This window comes from Canis lupus, chromosome 2 (assembly GCF_011100685.1).
Source record: "Canis lupus familiaris isolate Mischka breed German Shepherd chromosome 2, alternate assembly UU_Cfam_GSD_1.0, whole genome shotgun sequence".
Taxonomy (NCBI): Eukaryota; Metazoa; Chordata; class Mammalia; order Carnivora; family Canidae; genus Canis; species Canis lupus.
The window spans coordinates 860,415-879,290 of NC_049223.1; the positions used below are offsets into that span (position 1 = coordinate 860,415).

The 18,876-nt window shown below is 36.2% G+C and overlaps 1 protein-coding gene across 1 annotated transcript; it reads left to right on the forward strand.

The window, feature by feature from the left end:
- Positions 1-748: 748 nt before the first annotated feature.
- On the forward strand, positions 749-1,177 carry LOC100682808 (nuclear transport factor 2-like). The gene has a single exon (XM_038529604.1). It carries the CDS (start codon positions 749-751, stop codon positions 1,130-1,132), a length of 384 nt encoding a protein of 127 aa, XP_038385532.1. The 3' UTR covers positions 1,133-1,177.
- Positions 1,178-18,876: the final 17,699 nt, after the last annotated feature.

The following is an 18,876-nucleotide window of genomic DNA, read 5'->3' on the forward strand; positions in this document are numbered from 1 at the left end:
TTGAACCATGTTTCTGGTATACCTTCTTCCCTACTTTGTCTTCAGCCTTATCAGATCCCCTTTCCCCAATTTAGGTTTTTTTTTTTTTTTAATATTTATTTATTTATTTATTTATTTATTTATTTATTTATTTATTATAGTCACAGACAGAGAGAGAGGCAGAGACACAGGCAGAGGGAGAAGCAGGCTCCATGCACCGGGAGCCCGACGTGGGATTCGATCCCGAGTCTCCAGGATCGCGCCCTGGGCCAAAGGCAGGCGCCAAACCGCTGCGCCACCCAGGGATCCCTAGGTTTGTTTGTTTTTTTTAAAGATTTTATTTATTTATTCATGAGACACACAGAGAGAGAGAGAGAGAGAGAGAGAGAGAGAGAGAGAGAGAGGCAGAGACACAGGCAGAGAAGTAGGCTCCATGTAGGGAGCCCTACGTGGGATTCGATCCCGAGTCTCCAGGATCAGGTCCTGGGCTGAAGGCGGCGCTAAACCACGGATCCACCCGGGCTGCCCTCCCCAATTTAGTCTGTACTGATTCTAATTATACTTTAGGACTATATTTCAGTCTTGCCTCAAACCCTCCTCAATGCAACCTCAAGGCATAGAGGTTGAGACTTGGTACTTTTTCTGGAGTCAGTCACATCTGTTTCTCTTTCATACCTACATTTTAAAATGAGAATAATAGGCCGCCGCCCACCGCTGCCGCTATCATGCCAGCCCCTCAAGTCTCAACGAGGCCGGGTGATGCTCCTGAATGGGAGACAAGCCAGTTTGGGAGCAGATTGGATCCACCTTCATTCAGCATTACTACCAGTTATTTTATAACGACAGAACCCAACTAGGTGCAATTTATATTGATGCATCATGCGTTATGTGGGAAGGACAGCAGTTCCAGGGGAAAGCTGCCATTGGGGAGAAGTCGTCTAGCCTTCTGTTCCAGAAAATCCAGCACAGCATCACGGCACAGGACCATCAGCCCACGCCAGATAGCTGCATCATCAGCATGGTAGCGGGCCAGCTCAAGGCTGATGAAGACCCCATCATGGGGTTCCACCAGATGTTCCTATTAAAGAACATCAATGATGCTTGGGTTTGCACCAATGACATGTTCAGGCTTGCCCTGCACAACTTCGGCTGACCTCTTCCCAGCCAGCCACTCATGCTGTTTCCTCCTCCCTCTTCTTCCTGATAACTAACTATTCACACTCCTCCAGATGCTCCAAATATACGCAAAAGAGCAGGGCCGTGGTGGGAGCGGGTGCAGTGCGCTGCTACTACCGAGGTATTGTGCATGATGTTTGGATACTAGACTAGTTGAATCTGACAGGAGAAGTTTGTGTTGTACCAGCGCATGCCTTGGAAAGACTTAAGTAATGCAAAAGGTTGTCTTTTTTTTTTTTTTTTTTTTTTTTAATCTACTGAGAAGTTGCTCTAGTAACCCAAAGAAGTGAAGGAGAAAGCAGCTGCCTCACCGCCCAGATACTGATTTGTTTGGGATGTTTCAGTGGCTCATGATATAATAAAACCACAAAAATTTTCTTAAAAAAATAAAATGAGAATAATAATAGTAACTGCTATTAAGTTTACTGTTAGAATTTCATGCAGATTACGCCTTTGTGGAATACCTAGTAAATAAATAGTGCTAGAGATATTTTTTATCTCTCTTGTCTGATTCTGCCCATTCAGAGTAAACTTTCCCACCTTTTAGGTGGAATTAGTTTCGATATTTATTACAACCTAAGGTATGTCCTTTAGTGTTTAAATTATAACCATTGTTTTCAGTCAACAAACTTTCTTGAGGATCTGGACCTTGTGTAAAGGAGAATCATAAGACGTATCCTTGGTGTGTGCTTACAATCTGATTGAGGCAACAACCATGTTAAAAGTCAATCCTGGCAAATGCTTTAAATATTGTGAGAGATGTAAACAAAAGTCTAGGGCAGTAGAGAGTGGGCTGTTTCTTGAGTTGTAGAAAAGCACACTTCTGAAGCTAGTCATACATGAATCAAACCCTCTGTCAATTTCAAACTCACTTCGACAATTTTATCTCACTGAAGTCTCAGATTTTTCATTAATAAAAGTATGCTTTGTGTATTCAAGATAATGAATATTATTTGCATAAAATAGACAAGCATTTATGGCAAATAAGATGATCAACAACTTGATGTCATATTGACATTTGATGGATATTTTGGTCTTCCATGGGACCTATCACAATCCTAAGCCATGGGAAGCTTTCAACATGTAAGTGGACACATGTATATTTATGTCAATTTACCTTGTGTGTGTCAGTTTCCCTGGTTCTCCAAGTTCATAGACTTCTCTGATGAAGAGTACCTGCTTTTGTTCTGTTTAGTGTCACAAATGGAATTTATCCTTGTTGGAAAACATGGCTATCCATTTGCATTTTGTCTATATAAGGTCTAGTAAGGGCAGGAAAGTGGGAATGCTAAAGAAGTTTAAAAGTCCTACCATTAATCTCTCCTATTGTAAGAGGCCTTTGACATGTGTCCTAGAAAATCTGCGAATGACCCAGAATGAAGAGGGAACCTGAAAAAAGAGGGATGAGAAAGAAGTTCGTAAAAAGCTATGCTGTTTAACTATGGCTAACTTTTCTATTGCACCCTTGTTAGAAGCTATTTCTCATTGTCCAAAGGGTCAGAACATTGAGACCTGGAACTCTAGGAAAATGTAAGAAATATGTTGGTTCATCCAACAGTTGATTGTTGGTGATATTGACCAGTGTAACTAATGGGACCAGTGTAACTAATGGGAGCAGTTATTTCAAAAATAAGTGATTAGCAGTAAAATCACTGATGCTACTTAGGGAACCCCAAAAAAGAAGCCTTACACTTGGAATTTGGTAAAGAGATCACTGTCCCTGGGCTCTGAAGTCTCACTTTGGAGTCCCTTGGAAGACTAAAAAGTTTATTGTTCTGCAAGTGGCAATAAAAGCCATATGACCCAGAGAATATGGCAGATCACAGCAGGTGAAAAAGATATTAAACTGCAAAGAAAATAAGCCATGAAAAGAATGCAATAGTGGTAGAAATAGCAGCAATATCAAGAGTAGAGAAAATTTATTGTGAACCATCAAGTTCTAACTCTGTAACAGTTGAATATTGAACTTAAAAACCATTAAGACAGCCCAATGGAAAAATTGGCAAATGAGTTAAAGCAAGGCACTTCACAGAAAAGAACATCCAAATGACCAATAAGCATATAAATGGATTCTTAACATTACTAGTCATCAGAGAAATACAGATTAATACTAGAGTGAAATATTAGATACTCAACAGAATGAACAGAATTAAAACAAAACCTAACAATACCAACTATTATTGAATCTTCATTTCATTTCCATCATAATATCTGAAAACAAATCAAATATCTATCAGTAGATAGACATCAGAATGGATGAAAATTTGCAGTATATTCATATGTAGAATTACTGCACGGTACAAAAAAGAATGAACAACGTTAATGAATTACTCATAATATGAATGATCTCAAATTTACACTTAGTGAGAAACTCAAAGAAAAAGTGTTTATCATAGGATTCCATTGATATAAATTTCAACAACAGACAAAATTATTTCATGGGACTAGGAGTCAGAGTACTGTTAGGGAGTACTAATGGAAAAGAATACAAAGGGAGCCTTCCAAGATGCTGAATATGTTTTATATATTGCTATGATTAATAATTACACAGGTGCTTACAGGTGTCATGTGTGGTAAAAATATATTGGGATGTATACCTAAGATTTGTGTGCTTTACTTTATGTATATTATACCTTACAGAATTATTTATTCATTTTTCTGAATATTTTATTTTTTTAGAGAGAAAGAGTATGAACAGGGCAGAGTGGAGAGCAGAAGGAGAGGTAGAGAGAATCACCAGCAGAGTCCATGCTGAGCATGGAGCCCATCACAGGGCTCGATCCCATAACCCTGAGATCAGGACTTGAGCCAAAACCAATAGTTGGAGATTGAACTGATTGGGCTACCCAGGTCCTCCCAGAATTTTTCTAAAAACAAATCAAACAAAAAGAAAAATAATTTTAATCAAGAAGCCACTACTGCCAACCAGCAGAGGAAAAAATAGGAATCTCAAGGAAAGGACAACTCGTAAGAGGATTGAGCTTTGTGAAATTTATATCTAGACACATACAGTTTAGGAGTTTTCCCACTTATTATTGAGAAGCTGTTGAACAAAGCCACATATATCTCATATATGTAATAATTAATTATACGTATGACTGAGATTAGTAGCCTCACCTGTAAGTTTTGGCTCATCTCAACTGATTGATTTTCTTTTTAAAAGTCTAAGTTAAAGAATACTACTCAAGTCATTAAGCTCTGATAATTAATTTGATGATTTTCTAAATAAAAACATTATGTTTCTAATTATTTACATTTCCAATTTTTGTAGTAATTATCTCAATTAAAAATATAAACGTTGGAGCACCTGGGTGGCTCAGACGTTGAGCATCTGCCTTTGGCTCAGGACATGATCCTGGGGTCCTAGGATCAAATCCCACATCAGGCTCCCCATAGGGATCCTGCTTCTCCCTCTGCCTCTCTCTCTCTCATGAATAAATAAATAAAATCTTAAATAAATAAATTAAATTAAGTAAACCATAAATGTTGAAATTCCTTAAGTAACTAAATATAGTAAGTCTTTCCAGAGATTAAAAACTAAATGGCTAAAGTCTTCCCCCACAATGGGTAGTTGGCAATGTTGGCTCTTAGATATCTGTTTATGATCTAGGCAGGCTGGGATGACAGGGCACATTGACAGGTCATGATTTTGCCACCACCCTGCTCCCCATGGTGTAACACACTGGGGGCTTTTTTCTTTTAGTAAAAAGTTTTTTTTACTAGACTCATTCTTACTGAGAATCAAAATCATCCCTTATTTGATAGCTTATTCTCCTTAGTTTCTAGCACAGTTATATCTTAAGTTTTCCTCATTTAACCTCACTCTAGACATGATTTTAAAGAGCTTACAATGATATAATCATAAATATAGATATAGAGGACCTTGTTGATTTCAAAAAGGAGAAAAAAAAAAACGAAGGTGAGCATGTCAAATTGAGTCAGCATGAAATTTAAAGCATAAATCCTAAAGTGCTATGTACTTTCTAGCATTGAGCATTGTTCCACCTGAGTGCTAACCCCTAATCAGCAAAACATAAAAGATTCTAGGGGCTGCACTTAAATTTGGCTGTCAGATTTCCAGCAGCCAAATCTGATGTGTTGCTGTTAGTGTTCCACATACGTTGAATATTGCTGAAGGAAAATGAGAATGGAGACATCATAGAGATAAAACTAGAAATCTGCACCTGGATCATGGCCTTCTCTGAGAGAACTTGAATTCTCTTTTTACAGCTTATTTTGACCTATGAGCTTAAGCTATCCTAGTTCCAAAGGCCTTTTTGTTTCTCACCTGGTTTCCTGCTCCCAATTATCCAGAGCTAACACTTCCAGTTCTGATTTGTTTTTATTCTTTATATTTAATATTTGGCTCTGGAATTCTAAACTTTGTAGTGAAGAATAAATATTGATACCCTGTGTCCCTTACCAAAATAACAGTAATTTAACACTTAAGGCAAACATATAATTCAATATTAGTATAGGATGTCATACTAAAGTGCCTTTTTATTTATTTTTTAAAGTGTGTTTTTAAATAATAGTGACAAAAATAAAACATTAGTAAAATAATTATAACCTGGCCTCTTGTGCAAAATTATGTAGGGGCTGGACATGATATTCTGTATAATTTACACTCCAGGTAACATAAGTTAATCACATATGGGGAGAAAAAAAGAGAATGAATTGCTGGCTGTGCATACCAAAATCTGAACAACTTAACAATTGTTATTAGATAAGTAGAAGTATGGAGCAATTAGTATTTTCTTTCTACTCCTACATTTTTAAATTTTTTGTGAAGAATTTGAATTTCTTTTGTAATCAGAAAACACATATTGAACAACAAATACCTATTAATGAGCATACGTAACCCAAAAGAAATATCTTTAGTACATAAATTTTCAACCTCTATAAATTATCTACAAGTTCTAATAACAATTGTTATTAGATAAGTAGAAGTATGGAGCAATTAGTATTTTCTTTCTACTCCTACATTTTTAAATTTTTTGTGAAGAATTTGAATTTCTTTTGTAATCAGAAAATACATATTGAACAACAAATACCTATTAATGAGCATAAGTAACCCAAAAGAAATATCTTTAGTACATAAATTTTCAACCTCTATAAATTACCTACAAGTTCAAATTTTCAACCTCTATAAATTACCTACAACTTGTAGTTTAACCTACAAGTTAACCTCTATAAATTACCTACAAGTACTATAAAGTACCTACAAGTTCTATCATTGCTGTATAATAGGCCAAAAAAGATAATTACAAACATTGTATCAAATGAACAGACCAGCCAGTATCTCTCTGCTTATTTTCAGCCCAATTCACATAGCTGCATTCATCTACTTCTCTCTGTGTGCCTGCTCATATCTGACTTCCTCTCATACTGTTTACATAGACAGATGATAAAATCTTTTATGTTTTGCTGATTAGGGGTTAGCACTCAGGTGGAACAATGCTCAAAGTAGCTGCCATTAATGTTTTATTCTAGACGATTCATCAAAGATTTAAAAAGAAGAAAAGAAAGAAAGAAGGAGGGAAGGAAAAAAGGAAGCAAGCAAGCAGAGAAAAAAAAGAACAGAAGGAAGAAATAAAGAAGAATGAAAGAACTAAGGACACTATTCTTCCATAGAGAGAGCAGGATTTAGATGACAAATTCCTATTACGTTAATGGTAGTTACAGGACTGAATTTCTTCCCACATTCACTGAGGTTAAATGGAAGAATTTGAGAGCCTGCTCCCTGAAACTTATACAGCAGCAAAAATTTTGTCTTTTCAGATTTTTCTATATGTATCCTCCCCAAAATACTGTACTTAATGTATCACACTAATTAAATTTGATTAGAGCAAAGTTGAATAATTTTTTTTTAACTCTCCACTAATCGTTTCATAACAATGTTGGGTGATTTGTGATTCAAAAAAGATGTTAGATTTCTAGTCAGGTAGGGCTCAGCTCACAGTTACTGATGGAAGAAAAGTAAGATACAGAATTGAGTTTCAGAAATCAATGCAAAATAATAAAAAATTAAAATGGAGAAGGAGTCTATCAATAGTACTGCTGTAACAAAGGGGAGGCTTGTTTGATATTGATTAGTTACTGTTAAATAATGCATCCACTGCTTCCCAACAGTGCAGACTCTAGCTGAGTTGTTTATTGCAAGGGGTAGTTGGACAGAATGAAGCAATCAATACTAGTGCCATAAACACACTTGAAGATGCAGTTCTGCAGCTCACATCACAGTAGTTCTCAGGCCAGTAAGCTGTAGTGGCCTGGAAGGTGAGGAGGCCATTTCTACACAAAATTCTTCAGAGTCCCCTATAGAGAGCACGGATATTTGGTTTCTGTCAAGATATAACTAACTCAAGATGTTATATCTGAATGCTTTCTTACTCTTCATATACTACAATTCATATACAGAATTCACAGCTCAAATGAGGTATGCACAATTTATCAGCCACTTAGAAGATATCAAACTTCCTGCTATACTTAATTAACATTGCACTATTCCTTTTTGAAGAAAGCTAAAGAAAAGTTCTAGAGAATCTTTCATGGGAAAGCTTATCTTCCAGACATTATTGTTAATGAAACCAAAGATGAAAGATAGATTTGGCAGATATCACAAAAGTTATGTCTTAAATTCATCTTCCTACTAATTAATCAGTTGGTCTTTATTTTATTTTATCTTACACCAGAAAGGATGCAAATGGTTTAATCTGTGATAAAAAATGTGATGAACAAAACACAAGCAAAGAAACAAGGGTAAGAAAATGGAAGGCTAGGAAAAATGCATAAATAGTATAAAATTAGGGCATAAATATAATGGATGGTCTCAGCAATACACTGGAGCTGTGCATACCAACTGCGCACATTTTTTTCTCGGCTCCATTGCTGTACCACCATCTTTGTAGCTTAAAATCACCTTGGTGGAAGAATTTACACTTCAGAAGTTGGTAAATACCACAAAGCAGAATTTTTCTGTTTTCCCCAGAGATCTAGTTGTGAAACATTTAGCAGCACCAAGAATGGGCTATTTGGCTGTAAGCTTAAGAGTACAAAAGAAAAGGGGAAATGTCAGTTACACAGTTCAAAGTCAATAGAATTATTTTATTTAATTTGTAAGAATTTCTGACTCATCTTGTCACTAAGCACAGGTACTTCTTGCTTAGGCTTCTCACAAAGAAAGTATTATATGAAGACACGGAAAATTCTCCCCAATTTCTGGGCTCTGACTAAATTCAGCAAAATCAACTGTGCTATGAGTAGGGAGGTTTTAATATCACACTTTTAAATTGCCATTGTACCAAAGTTATATAGGAAACTAGGCAAGATTTTTCTCATGAAAGAACATAATTTATTACTTTTTAAAAACTCACACTACTTTCCAAAATAATTCAAATTGAAATTTAATAGCAATGAGAAATTAAGTAATCTTGACTAGAGAAGAATTACGAGAGAAGAGAAGATAGAAAGTGTCACTTATATGAGTAACTCTCACAGCCTGGGCATGTTTTCTAACTGGATGTTTAATCTTTGGTTACTAATTTGATGGGTTTTATTTCTGGTGAATCTCTATATCCATCTTTTGTTGCTGTCAGAAAATTTCAAAGTAGTTTACAACTTGTTCTATATGTATTTACATTGACACACTAGATAACATTTTTAAAGCACAAATTTTATTCTTACTAAAAAATAGTCTGTGTTTTAAAATCTTTATTTTAATTGTGTGTATATGTACACATGTGAACATTTTCAGATTTACCTGACCCTTTAGGTCAGTATTTTATGTCCTTTCATTAAACTGATTTTTATAGAAGCGTAGAGAGAAAAGGAAAAAAATTCCATAATATTGATAAATCTCCACCCTTTCTTATAAGCTGATTTATTTTAGCTAAAAAAATTGGTCTATTTTTCTTCTCTTTTCTGTTTTTAATATTTTAATACAAGTGTTATTTGTTCAGACAAGGGTGTCAGTATCATTGGCACTTCAGAAAAGGAAAACACTTGTCAACACTTTTACTTTCCTTCATTCTCACTCCTTTATGCATTACAAATGCACCCATTGGAGCGCAAACACATACACACCTATCTTCCATGCCACTCACATGTAACAGTCAATTTCCAACTTCATCTTTTACTCTGCGTTAAACTGCAATCCATTCACACTCCTGATGAAAAAAACACTACTTAAAATATTGGGCAATCATCAACTCTACCTCTTTTACATTACAAGGAGTAATGGACAAAAATGATCTTTAGAAGTTTGGCAAGTACATTACAAATCAAAGGGATATAATATATATTTTATTAATATTATTGGTTGTGGAAATCAATACTCATTATAAGAAATTTTTAAAATAAAGAAATGTACCCCCCCAAAAAAACATAAAATAAAATTATACAACAAAGAGATACTCACTGCTAATATTTCAACACCGCTCATCAGAATATCTCTATACATATAAATATGCATTCAATTTTATAAACATGATTATGAGTGTTATTTTGTTAAGGTTCCTTACTTGAAAATATTGTAGATATTTCTTTGTACTATGGGTTTAAAAAAAACTTGGCTATTACTGATGATGAATCTCAAAGCTTATTGCTTCATAAATAAGAAAAAGATTCCTAAAAAAAAAAAAAGAAAAAGATTCCTATATGCTTTAATAAAGGATAAATATAATAATCTATTATTAGGAGATTCCAAATTTCTTTATCATTTAAAATAGTGCTGGACTGTCTGTTAGGAACAAGATTGGGTAAGAGAAGAGCTTGTCATATATGGTTCACATCCCATAAAAAAAAGATACATTTGGAACTGATACACACAGAACAGAGTGAGTGCTTCCAAGTCTTCCTTTATGTGGAGCCATTCAACAACTAGCTTGATGCAGCTTACACCGGTGTCAGGGATAGATCTAAGTGCTTGATAGATCCTGCCTTCAAAGAGCCTGCAGAAGAATACAAAGATAGATGTAAAAAACAGAAAATTTAAAATAATGTGACAGAGAAATTGAATCAGGATTCTTCTGGGGAGAATTGAGAGAATTTAATGGTTGATTGGGTGAAGAAGAGTATTTCAAAACTCAATTTGACATTTTCAGCTTTAGAAACTCACAGGATGAATGAATAGTACAGATAGAAATAGCATGGATGTTTCAGGTTTGGACTATGTAAGTTTAAGATGCCTATGGAGAGGAAAATGTGTATGTGATTTAAAACTATGAAGAGGGTAGATCACATGTTAACTGTTCTCACCATAGTTTTAAAAATAAAGAAAATTATGCCTATGAGAGTTCAAAGAAGTAATATCCAGTGGATATTTAGAAATATAGTTCTAGATTTCAGGAAGGAGTTCAGGCCTGGAACTAAAAGATCAACTAATTGGAACATGTTAATAATGGGGAAGTGTCTACAGATGAGTCAGTGGACCTAAGCAGGAATCAGATCATGACTTGGCTGGACTTTATCAAAGGGAAAGGGAGAGAAACATAAACAAATGCTAGAGAAATCATTCTGACTTCTACTTGGACAACCAATGGGACAGAAGGCAGAAGGTGGGAAATCAGTTAAGAGACCACCATGTAAATCTGGGTAAAAAGTTATTATGGCTAGTGGAGTAGAACAGTGGACATGAAAAGAGGTGGACTAACTCAAAAGGTAATAATAGTTTTCTAAGAATAGCCATACACTTCCCCACATTCATGCCTTCAATCAGTTGCAAAGTTGGGCTCCAATGTGAATTTTTTCTAAATAGAAATCTGGTTTTCCTCTCAGTATATTGCCGATATGCCAGGCTGGGAATTATTTATCAGCTAAGTTCATTTATCCCAGTAGCAGTCATTGCCACCACTAGTTAAGCAGCTTATCTCTTGGGGCACTAAGAAAACATGAAAACAGATAAGTGAGAGGTCTTCTTTCAGGACACACCTAAAGAAGGAATCTGAGATGCTCATTTAGGATGTTTAAATTCAGGGTGTTTAAAAATACCATATAGCTTTTGTACTGTCTTTTGCACTCAAGTGAATAAAGCAAGCTGTATAGAGTACTCTTGTTTCTTTCTGTAGGTACATTCCTGTATCACGAGAGAGCCTAGACATAATCAAAGGAATTACATAAGTTCTGCATACTTTTCATAAAAGGATACATAAGGCTAGAGGCTGATAGACTTTACCACCACATGGCAGAAGGCCAACAAAATATTAAGCGAGTTTCCAACAGCATATTTCAGGACCCCTTGGAAATTGTTCTAACTAGAAGCATGAATTATAAAGTTAATTTCCACTGTCAAATATGTGAAGACGCAAAAATGGGGACCTGTCAGTGTATTTTGACAATTATATACTTGGCTTGGCTCTAGTAAAAATGTAACTATGGACTTTATAGATGATTTTTAAAATTGTTATTTTAAGGAGAAAGAGAAGATGGCAGAAGAGTGGGGGACTGACGCTTCATCTGGTGCCTTGAATTCAGCTAGATATCTATCAAATCATTCTGAACACCTGTGAATTCAACCTAAGATCTAAGAAAATAATCTGCATTTCTAAAAATAGAAAAGCAACCACTTTTTGCAAGGTAGGAGGTGCAAAGACATGAATCTCAGGGGATATATCAGAAGATAATCACAGGGGATGGGAGACTCTGTCAGCTGGCTCCAGAAAGTGATGTAGCAGTAGAGTGCAAATTCTTAGAAGTCTGCTCCTGTGAGGGACTTCCCTGCTTGAAAGGTGCTGAGATGGTGAAGTGGGGCAGAATCCTAGGTGGGACAGTGTGGTCTCAGGATCCCCAGGGCCACAGAAAGAATGGGGGTACCTGAGTGTGGCGGAGTTCCCAAGCTTTGGAGTGGGGAAGCAAGCTACAATTAGCCAGCCCCAGAGTGGCTTCTCAGCTAGATGTTGCCATAAACCCCTAAATACTGCACTATTGGGCGGGCAATGGCTCTCTAAGCAGGGGCCCAGCAAGCGACAACCAAAGTGAGACCCTGTTCCTTCCACTGGGAAGAGCAGCAGTGGTAAGTGCATGACCAGGCAACCACTCCCCGAGCAGGGGGTTAGCAAGCCTGGGGCTGCAGTGAGACCCCCTCCCCGACCAAGGGGGATTACAGGTGTGCATGGCCGGAGTCTGACCTGAATTTGATGCACAAAAAAAGGATGGACTTCTTTTCACTGAGGGTGTACTAAAGAGTGAAGGCAGTGATTGTTCAGCTCTGGGGCTGGAGATTGGGGCATGTCCATTTTTTTTGGGGGGGGGGCGTGTCCATTTTTATAGATCACATACAACAGAAAAATTTTTGCACTAAGGGAAAAGTAGTATATAGAATTTGAGGTTATTTTTCTCATGAGTCTTTAATCTTTTACTTTAAATTTTTTTCCTTTTCAATTAGTTTCTTATTTTATCAACTCTTTAAGTCTTTTTTTTAATATTCATTTACATTTTACAGATATATTCTTCAATTTTGGCTGCCTTTCACTGTATTCCATTTTATTTTTGTATATACATAAGTTTTTCTTTCTTTACAGTTTTGGGATTTAGTGTTTTTTAACAAACAGACCAAAATACACCTAGGACCAAGTCGATCATCTTGTTTTGTCCACCTGTGAGATTATATTCTCTCTTTTCTCTCCCTTAGTTTTTCTTTTCTTTGTTGGTTTCTGATCTCTTCGAATTTGTCTAGTGTGTGTTTCACTGGGATCATGCTGATATTTTTTATTTTGTTCTCTTATTCATCAATTTTTTCTCTGGACAAAATGACTAGAAGAGATATTCACAACAAAAAAAGAACCAGAGGTAATACTCTCTACCATAGAATTAACTGATATGAATATAAGTAAAATGTCAGACCTAGAATTCAGAATAACGATTATAAAGTTACTTGGTGGGCTTGAAAAAAAGCATAAAGACACTAGAGAATCTCTTGGTGAGGAAATAAAGCTAATCAGGCTGAAATTAAAAATGCTTTAACTGGGATCCCTGGGTGGCACAGCTGTTTGGTGCCTGCCTTTGGCCCAGGGCCCGATCCTGGAGACCCGGGATCGAATCCCATGTAGGGCTCCCGGTGCATGAAGCCTGCTTCTCCCTCTGCCTATGTCTCTGCCTCTCTCTCTCTCTGTGTGACTATCATAAATAAATAAAAATAAAAATAATAAAAATAAAAATAAAAATGCTTTAACTGAGATGCAGCCTAAAATGGATGCTCTAACAGCAAGGGTAAATGAGGCAGAAGAGAGAGTCAGTGACATAGAAGACAAAATGATGGAAAGAAGGAGGAGGAGGAAGAGAGAGAAAAACAACTAATGGACCATGAAGGGAGGCTTTGAGAAATCAGTGATACCATAAAGTGAAACAATATTAGAATTATTAGAGTCCCAGAGGAAGAAGAAAGGGGAGGTACAGAAGGTATATTTGACCAAATCATAGCTGAAAACTTCCCTAATTGGAGGAAGGAAGCAGACATTCAACTCCAGGAGGCCCAGAGAACCCTAATCAAAATCAATAAAAATAGGTCATCACCTCAACATATAATAGTGAGGCTTACAAATTTCAGAGATAAAGAGAAAATCTTCAAAGCATCTTGAGATAAGAGTTCCTAAACAAACAAGGGTAGGAATATTAGACTAGCATCTGACCTATCCACAGAGACCTGGAAGGCCAGAAAGGGCTGGCAAGACATATTCAGAGTAATAAATAAAAAAACATTCAGCCAAGAATATTTTATCCAGCTAGGCTGTCATTCAGAATGGAAGGAGAGTTAAAGAGCTCCCAGGACAAACAAAAACTAAAAGAATTTGTGATCACTGAACCAGCCCTGCAAGAAATATTAAAGGGATCCTGTAAGCGAAGACAGAACCCAAGAGTAACAAGGACCAGAAAGAAACAGAGACAGTCTACAAAAACAGTTTATAGGTAAGTAATGCAATGCCACTAAATACATACCTTTCAGTAGTTATTTTGAACACGAATGCTCTAATTGCTCAAAGGCAAAGACAAGATGAATCAGGTGGGATAAAAAAGAAGACTCATCTATATGCAGCAGAATACACATCCCTCTAAGTGCACATGAAACATTCTCTCAAAACTGGTACCAAAAGATTGGGATTATTCCCTTCATACAATGCTTTGAAACTTGAACTCAATCTCCAGAGGAAATCTGAGGAACTCAAATATTTGGAAGTTAAAGAATATCCTATTAAAAAATGCATAGGTCAACCAGGAAATTAAAGAAGAATTTTTAAAAATTCATGGAAAGAAATGAAAATAAAACACACCTAAATCTTTGGGATGCAGCAAAGGTGGTCCTAAGAGAGAAGCACATAGAAATATAAGCCTTTCTTGAAAAATTAGAAAAATCTCCAATATACAAGCTCTCCTAAAGAAGCTAGAAGCTAGAGAAAAGAACAATAAATAATGCCTAAACTAATCAGGAGAAAAGGAATAATAGAGATTAGAGCAGAACTCAATGAAATAGAAACCAAAAGAACAATAGAATAGATCAATGAAACTAGAAGCTGGTTCTTTGAAAGCATTAATAATATCAATAAACCCTTAGCCAGACTTATCAAAAAGAAAAGAGAAAATACTTAAATTTAAAAAATCATAAATGAAAGAGGAGAGATCACAACTAATACCAAGGAAATGCAACTTTAAGAACATATTATGAGCAACTATATGCCAAAAATTAGGCAATCTGGAAGAAATGGATGCATTCCATAACTACCAAAAATGAACTAGAATACCTGAACAGACACGTGGCCAGCAGGGAAATTGAAGCAGTCATCCAAACTTTCTCAACAAACAAGGATTCAGGACCAGATGGCTTCCCTGGGGAATTCTACCAAACATTTAAAGAACTACTAATACCTATTCCTCTGAAGCTGTTTAAAAAAATAGAAATGGAAGGAAAACTTCCAAACTCATATCCCTTATGAATATGGATCCCAAAATTCTCACCAACATACTAGCTATTAGGATCCAACAGTACATTAAAAGGATTATTTACCATGACCAAGTGAGATTTATTCGTGGGATGCAAGGGTGGTTCAACATTCACAAATAATTCAACATGATAGACAACATTAATAAAAGACCAGAACCATATGATCCTCTCAACTGATGCAGAAAAATCATTTGACAAAATACAGTATCCCTTCTTGATTAAAACTCTCCACAGTGTAGGGATACAGGCAACATACCTCAATATCATAAAAGCCATTTATGAAAAGCCCACAGTGAATATCATTCTCAATGAGGAAAACTGAGAATTTTCAGGGATGCCCACTCTCACCAGTGTTGTTCAACATATTGTGAGAAGTCCTGCCTCAGCAATCAGACAACAAAAAGAAATGAAAGGCATTCAAATTGGCAAAGAAGTCAAGCTCTCACTCTTCATGGATGACATGATACTTTATATGGAAAACCCAGAAGACTCCACTCCAAGATTGCTTGAACTCATACAGGAATTCAGCAATGTGGTAGGATACAAAATCAATGCACAATGCACGGGATACAAATAGAAATCAATTGCATTTCTATACACTGAAACAGGAAAAAGAGAAATTAAAGAATTGATCCCATTTACAATTGCACCAAAAACCATAAGATACCTAGGAATAAAGCTAACCAAAGAGGTAAAAGATCAGTAGTCTAAAAACTACAGAACACTTCTGAAATAAATTGAGGAAGACCAAAGAAATGAAAAACATTTCATGCTTATGGATTGGAAGAATAAATAGTATTGTTAAAATGTCTATGCTACCCCAAGAAATTTGCACATTCAATACAATCCCCATCAAAATACTACTGACATTTTTTCACAGAGCTGGAACAAATAATCTTAAAATTTGTGTGGGATCAGAAAAACCCCTGAATAGCCAGAGAAATGTTGAAACAAAACTAAACATAACAAAGCAAAGAACTCTACAACTGGTGACATCACAACACTGGACCTCAAGCTGTATTACAAAGCTGTGATCATCAAGACAATATAGTACTGGCACAAAAACAGACACATAGATCAATGGAACAGAATAGAGAATCCAGAAATTAATCCTCAACTATATGATGATCTAATCTTCAACAAAGTAGGAAAGAATACTTGATGGAAAAAGCACAGCCTCTTCAATAAGTGGTGTTGGGAAAATTGGACAGTCACATGCAGAAGAATGAAACTAGACCATTCTCTTACACCGTACACAAAGATACACTCAAAGTGGTTGAAAGATCTAAGTGTGAGGCAAGAATCCATCAAAATCCTAGAGAAGAACACAGGTATCAACTTCTTTGATCTAGGTCACAGCAACTTCTTGCAAGATACATCTATGAAGGCGAGGGAAACAAAAGGAAAAATGAACTATTGGGACTTAATCAAGATAAGAAGCTTCTGCACAGCAAAAGAAACAGTCAGCACAACTAAAAGGCAACCTACAGAATGGGAGAAGATATTTACAAATGACATATCAGATAAAGGGCTAGTATCCAAGGTCTATAAAGTCTAGTCAAGGAAGGGGCAGAAGACATGAACAGACATTTCTCCAAAGAAGACATACAACTGGCCAACAGACACATGAGAAAAATGCTCCACATCACTTGCCATCAGGGAAATACACATCAAAACCACAATGAAATACACCTCACACCAGTCAGAATGGCTAAAATTAACCAGTCAGGAAACAACAGATGTTGGAGAGGATATGGAGAAAGGGGAACCCTCTTACACTGTTGGTGGGCATGCAAACTGGTGCAGCCACTCTGGAAAACAGTGTGGAGATTTCTCAAAGAGTTAAAAATAAATACCCTGCAACTTCACTACTGGGTATTTACCCCAAAGATACAGATGCAGTGAAATAAATGCTGGGACACCTGCACCCAAATGTTCATAGCAGCAATGTCCACAATAGCCAAACTATAGAAAGAGCCATGATGTCCTTTGACAGATGAATGAATAAAGAAGATGTGGTCTATATATACAATGGAATATTACTCAGCCATCAGAAGAGATGAATACCTACCATTTACATTAACATGGATGGAACTGGAGTAAAATAAGTAAGTATTGTGCTGAGCAAAATAAGTCAATTAAAGAAAGACAATTATCATATGGATTCACTCATATGTGGAATATAAAAAAACAGCTCAGAGGATCATAGGGGAAGGGAGGGAAAACTGAATGGGAGAGGGAGATGAACTATGAGAGCCTCTTAACTATAGGAAACAAACTGAGGGTTGCTGGGGGGGATGGAGTAACTGGGTGATGGGCACAAAGGAGGGCACTTGATGTGATCAACACTGTGTTATATGCAACTGAAGAATTATTGAACTGTACATCTGAAACTAATGATGTACTATATGTTGGCTAATTGAGTTGTTTTTTTTTTATGTTATTTCACTGTTTAGTTTCACCGCATCCCTGTATCCACTGCCTTTCTGAATCCTTGGTCTTCTGGGTGTCCTTATAAGTGCTTCCTTTCTCATATAGCAATCCACTCTTTCTATTTATTTCTACTTTCAAATTTCGGTTTCCTCAGCATATCTAATTGCATTTCAGACTTTTAGAAGGGAGCTGACTGTTATAGCTCTTTGGGGCCTTTCCCTGGGCATAGGGCAATCTTGTTGTCTGAAGCAAACACTGAAATAAATCACCCAATAAACAACTGATTTTAAAAAGGAACTATTTGAACACAAAGCCCTTATCCTCAAAATGCATAATTACCACAATCCTGTATCTGTAATACTGCTTAGTTGCAAGGTTTGGACATAATAAATGGCCATTTATTTATTTTACTTATTTAAAAAAAAAAAACAGACTTAACTAATTCCAATAAATGAGTGATTAACAGTATAATTTCAGACTGTGTGGAGGGGGTTCTTCTCATAAAATTGTATGCTTTGTGCCTGTATGTTATATGTATATAAGAGCATCCCTAATTTAAATGCACATACATACACCAGTCTTAAGGTCTTTCAGGGATGTGGTACAGTGCATGTGTATGAGTGAGTTGGAGGTATAGAGGTACTACCCATAAATGAGTAGTTCTTTGCTAGATGTTAGGGGAAAACTAGGGTTTAGTAAACACAAGACTCAGTTCTCAAGAAGACGAGGTAGATATCTAATTACAGACATACCTAAATACAGATAATTATTAATGTAGGATGTCTGGAGATTGTGACCATTATTGAGTATGATGACTGATACAAGAAGTGCCCAGCATAGAGTCTAATTACTGAAGTGTCAAGAAATTAGAAATATAACATGTCTAATGCACATTTGGAAACCAGAAACAAAGATTGTATGTTTTCAAGAAATTACTTAGAGTTAATTATTTAGTTGAGGGAAGGTAAAGAAGAGGTCTTGTTTGAAATGTTAAATGCATACTTTTCCTTTAAAATAAACTTTCCTGGGGGCACCCAGGTGGCTCAGATGGTTAAGCATCTGCCTGCCTTCCGCACAGGTCATAATCCCAGCGTCCTGAAACCAAGCCCCAAGTTAGGCTCCCTGCTCATTGGAGAGCCTGCTTCTCCTCTCCTTCTGCCTGCTGCTCCCTTGCTTGTGCTCTCTCTTTCTCTCTGTCAAATAAATAAATAAAATCTTTAAAAATAAGTAAGTAAAATAAACTTTCCTAGTGCATGAATATATATGTATATTCACTTAGGGCACAGATGAATATAGTTATATGTTCTATAATGAAGAAGGAAATAGACCAGGGGCACTGGTTACAACATTTTCAT